At 37.8% G+C, this 5,282-nt stretch overlaps 1 protein-coding gene across 1 annotated transcript in view; it reads right to left on the reverse strand.

Moving 5' to 3' along the window:
• LOC107083736 (transmembrane channel-like protein 2) overlaps positions 1–5,282 on the reverse strand; it is a 26,431-nt gene that overhangs the window by 15,928 nt on the left and 5,221 nt on the right. The window contains exons 2-11 of the mRNA XM_015373176.1: positions 4,335–4,373; positions 3,814–4,258; positions 3,506–3,661; positions 2,531–2,621; positions 2,348–2,429; positions 2,150–2,256; positions 1,935–2,033; positions 947–1,089; positions 687–834; positions 398–586 (exon numbers count right to left, since the gene is read on the reverse strand). Of these exons, the coding sequence (XP_015228662.1) occupies positions 398–586; positions 687–834; positions 947–1,089; positions 1,935–2,033; positions 2,150–2,256; positions 2,348–2,429; positions 2,531–2,621; positions 3,506–3,661; positions 3,814–4,258; positions 4,335–4,373 (1,499 nt within the window). The remainder of the gene's footprint in view (positions 1–397; positions 587–686; positions 835–946; positions 1,090–1,934; positions 2,034–2,149; positions 2,257–2,347; positions 2,430–2,530; positions 2,622–3,505; positions 3,662–3,813; positions 4,259–4,334; positions 4,374–5,282) is intronic.

Below are 5,282 nucleotides of genomic sequence, written 5' to 3' on the forward strand. Positions count from 1 at the left end.
AGGACAACTATTGATGAGTTCATCACCCTAACACTGAGGTAACTGCTGTGTCTGATCCCTTTTTAGCCATCGTACGGAGAGTTTGACATCAGTGGCAATGTTCTTGGACTGGTCTTCAACCAGGGGATGATCTGGTAAAAAAAAAAAAAAAAAAAAACGTCTTCCTCAATGTTAAAAGTTTTCAATCTGCAGAGGGTAGCATGCTTTCCTCTCCTCTCGTTCAGTCAATGCTTAAAATGTCACATGCAGCAATGATAGAGGTTGCTTGGCAAAATGAGAGTTTTTTGCCTCATCATCGCACAAGTTCAGACATGTTCCATAGAAAATGAAAGCGTCGCCTCCTGTGTGTGGAACCCTTAACACAGATTTCTGTCCGGAAGCATCTGCACATCAGTACCTCATTCTTCTCATACCAGCTAAGGTCATCCCTGTTGGCGAATTCCTGAGATCTTTTCACCACAAAGTAGATGAGGTACCCACTCCCACCAAGGCTGCAGGTGATAAGGAAGTTGGCCAGAACCCTGAGAAACCTGCGCAGGTGGATGTTCTCGTCCTTCTGGTTTTCTTGCTCGTCCACAATGGACTCCTGTTCTTATCAAAAAAAAAGCGGATTGTTGAGCGTACGGTAAACTCAGTGTCTGAAAAGATAAAAGACGTCAGCGGGTGTGATCGTCTGCTGCGGCTACCTTAAAGCTAGTGGTGATGGAGGCGTATTTGTTGTCAGCGGTTTCTGCATTGCCGATGAGGTAATCCCAGCTGGTGAACATCTTCCAGGCGAAGGTGAACTCACCCTCCTCTCCATCTCCTCCGCCAACATCAGCGTTCTTCGCCATTCTGAATAACAAACCAAGAAGAAACCTTCATACTGGTATCCTCTCTAATAATTGGCAGTATGTGTGATACTGTGAGGCGATGCTGAAAGCCTTCCTGAGCTGGATGTTCTCACGTTCGAATCACGAGCATCAGGCTGTACCCGAAGCTTCCGATCCCCACCAATAGATAGGAGAGAGGCAGCCGGAACTTTAGCAAGCCGATGGTTCTCTGGTCGTTGTAATATCCGTAGAACAAGACAGAGTATTTACAATATCCCTGAAAAGCAAAAAGGATTTTTTGATCACCTTCGCCATAGTAGATTTGACACTTTATTTGAATCCTTCAAAGCCGTCTTTTCTGTCGAAAAGCTGTAAGAAGAGCTTTCAGAATTTTTCTTTGGACTTTAGTTTTTTTCTACTACCCATCATCTGATCACTGAGCTTGTTTAAATAAAGGATGGAGGTAAAATGTTTACATCATGCACTGCAAAAAAAGGAAATCGAAATGAGTAATTTTTGCTTAGATTAAGCGCATTTTTCCTTGAATTGGGGATTTAATTGAAATACTTTCCCAACAAGACAATTTACATTTGCTTTGTCTTATTTCAAGTGCATATTATCTAATTATCTTGTTTTAGGAGTAAAAATACTAATTCCATTGGCAAATCATCTTATTTATCTACTTAAATTAAGGGCAAATACACTCAATTTAAGATTTTTTTAAACTTAATTCTAGATGGTTTTTGCAGTGTGTAAACCTGTCAACAGCAGTTTATAACAGCATCTAAAAGGATTTCTTCAGAAAAATAGAGCTCAGATATTTTTGTTGTTTTATTGTTGAAGTTCTTTTTGATCTGGAAGCTAGTTAGAGAAATAAATTTTATATGTCAACGTTTAATTAATTAACAAAAAAGTCCTTTGACAAAGCTCACATATGAGACTAAATGTTTGTTATAAAAATTGAAAACAGAAAAACAGCCAAAGTCCAAAGAGAAACCCCTTTTGCTCACCTGAAGGACTATTGATAAAGCCAACTTTAGGTTTACATGAAGTTCTGCTCAGAAAAGTAACAAAAAGGAGAAATTTTTAAGACTTTTTGTCTGCGCTGGATTAGATACTCACATTAAAGTCCATGAGAACTGAATAATCCTGAGCAGTGTCCTGCTCTGCTCTTGGTACAGTCTTTCTTGGAATAGACCCATAGGGGAGACCCATGAGGACCTTAAAAGTTACATATTGTTAGTTATTTTATGGACATCTTTGGAGTTCATTTTAAACTGTTTCTTTATTAATACTAATTAAGAAATAGCGTGGTCAATTTAACCACATTTATTCACCTCAGGAATGACCACCAAACCAAAGGTGAGACCAAAAAGGACCAGATTCATGCCGTACATCCAGCGGAGGAAGATGAAGTAAGAAGCAACCGATGATCCAAAGTGACCTAAAGATGCAAGTCTCATTTTTAAATATAGTATCCACAAAAAAAAGGTTTGTGATTTATACGCGTTTAAAACATTTTAAAGCAAACCTACTTTCAACCTCTTTGATCTTTCTCTCCCAGGGGATGCAGGCTGTTCTGAAATTCTCAAAATCTCTCTGAAACTTAATCCATTTCTACAATAAAAACAATAAGCATATGTATAGCCTGAAAGCAAAACCATCAAGTAAGAAAAAACTTTTTTTCTGTTTTTGATTTTTTTTATTTGAATCCAAACCTTGGTCATCATCACTTTGTAGGCATACCACTTCCTGCCTTTTCCTTTGCCCAGAGCTCCTTCAAACTTATCCACAAATTGTTGAGCTTCCCTGCAGAGCAGCATAAAAATGCTAAACAAACTCAGACGATATGCAGACGATGCACTTGTTTATGTAGATTTGCAAGGTTAAGAAATAGGGTGAAATTGTTGTTCTTGCCTGTTTTCATAAAGCATTTCCTGGTAAATTTGTTTTTAAAAACAAATTACTTACATCACTCTAATTTTTATTTTGGAGAGTCATAAATATGAGATAAGAAAAAAGTGAAACTGAAAGTTGAAAAAAGCAATAAAGCTAATTTTACATTTGGAAAAATGTGTTGTTTGAAGAGATGCACATGGAAAAGAAATTATTATGAACAACAAAACACTATTGTAGCAATAATACGTTTTTCGCAAACTGATAATATAGAATTTTTAGTGTTGTGTCTCTCTTTAAAGATTAAAAATTAATTTATTGTTTAATAAACCTATTTAATTCATCTTAGACCCCCAAATAATATAGTTCTTCAAGTTTTTATATAAATTATTTTACAAAATGCTTGCTTTTCTTAATTTAACTTAATATTTTTACGACGTCTACATTAAGTCATGCTAAGACTTTTTTGCAGAAACAACAAATTTAATTTACTTTATGTTTGTTTTTACTTGGATGCAACTTATTTAAGGTTTTAATTTATCACGATGTTCACATTATTACAGTAGCGTTTTACTGCAAAGTGCTTGGAAATTCTAGGACTCATTCATTGTATCAATAATCTATCACGTACATCATGGAATTAATAGTCGTAAAATGAGCAAAAATGTAGCATGACAAGATTTCTGATAGAAAATGTTAAAAAGTGAATATTGAAACTGCTTTTAGCCTCAATAAAATGTTCTATAGTTGATCTCCAGACAGAAACGAGCAATAATATTCCCCTTTTTAAGCATTACCTTAAGAGAACCAGCCTTCGCTTCATCCTCCAAGGCTTATTTCTGATGTTTGCGATCAGTTTCTTCTTCTCCTCCACCTCCTCCATCAGCCGGGCCATCTCCCCCTCTGACATGGACTCTTCCTCCTCGTCTGAGTTTGAGCTTGAATCCGATGAGCTGGAGGAGAACATTTAGCAAAAGAGGGAATAAATCAGAAAAATAGACATTTTTATAATAAGTTATCAATACTTGTCTAAATCCTCCACTAGGAGCCAGAAGGTGAGAAAGGGATTGAAAACAGAAATTTATTTAGCTGTTCTTTGGCCTACCTGTCATCTTTCTTTTTCTTTTTCTTCTTGTCCTTATCGTCATCTTTCCCTTTGTCCTTTCCTTTGGCGTCGCCTTTCTTCCCCTTCCCCTTGTCCTCCTCCTTCCCTCCTTTCTTTCCTCCTCTCTTCCCCCTCTTTCCTTTCTCAGCCTCACTGTCGTCCTCCTCGCTTTCTTGGGCTTTGCCACCTTTCCTCCTGTTGGCTGCACCTCCTCTCTTCTTCTTAGGAGCCTCATCTTCACTGTCATCGTCGTCGTTTTTACCGCCACCTCGTTTATTAGCAGCCCCCCTCTTGTTTCCGCCTCTTGCTCGTCTCTTTGGAGCCTCCTCCTCCTCATCTTCTTCCTCTTCGCTGTCTGCCTTTTTGCCTCGACCTCTTCCTCTTGCACCTCCTCCTCCTCGTCCACCTGCCTGTCTCCTGTTTGCTCTCCTCCGGTTTGCACCATCTACAAATTACATTTAGATCAATCACTTTTGATTAAACACATCAAACTCTTAGTATATTCAGTTTTATTTACTTACCATCACTGTCGCTCACATCTTCGTCTATCTCTATTCCAACTAAGGAAGACAGTTAACAAAAAGTTAAAAAGATGACAGTTTTATTCGACTTGGACTTTTTCTGCTTTTTGCTTTAGTTTTTCTTTTAATCTTGGGAAAAGAAATAAAATGTTTTCAAATTATGTTTTGATTTATAAACCCTCTAAACATCCACCTCATTTTGGGTAATCCTCGCCTATTTTGCATACCCAAATGAAAAAGCAAATAACTTAGGTACTGTAAGCCCAAATTAACACCTTCTAATTTCTGAATATATAAATTATAAAAAAAAAAAAAAAATTGGGTGACTAGAACACAGACCAAGCTGGATCAGTTCAAACATTACTCAAAGCTGTTTTGTTTTTTTTGTTCTTGGAAATGATAGTTCTTTTTTGAACAGCAGTAATAAAGACATTCTTGAGATAAAGCGTGTTTTATTATATTATATGTGTTCTACATCACGTCAACCACAAATTCGGAAAATTTCAGACCTCTAGCTATAACAGTTCCAGAGCTGTGGGCTTTGAACTTCTAATGTCAGCTTGGAGCTGCGCACAATGGCTCCACCTGCTGGTAGAATTTTACCGGTGGAATTTTATGTATTCTCAGTTATTACCCCCCACTTAAGGTCAACCTGGTCGCCGGCGATCCGGTGGGTTTAAAGGGGTTAAAGGCTCATTGCTAATTGCTTTATTCAGTCCTAATGGAGTAACCTGACTCCGCCAGATGGATTTGCTCCGCATATCCATCTGGAAACCTTCCGTTGAAGTAATTTTGGGAAGGGGCGAAAATAATGGTTAGCTGATTGGCCTATGTTGGTGATAGACGGGCCAAATAAACCAATCAGATCAACGAAGCATATGACGTACTAACAGAGCAACGACAAAAAGAAGCGGATTGATAGATCAAACTCTTGCTGAAACCAGTCGG

The sequence above is a fragment of the Cyprinodon variegatus genome, unplaced genomic scaffold, assembly GCF_000732505.1.
Source record: "Cyprinodon variegatus isolate N-32 unplaced genomic scaffold, C_variegatus-1.0 Scaffold82, whole genome shotgun sequence".
Taxonomy (NCBI): Eukaryota; Metazoa; Chordata; class Actinopteri; order Cyprinodontiformes; family Cyprinodontidae; genus Cyprinodon; species Cyprinodon variegatus.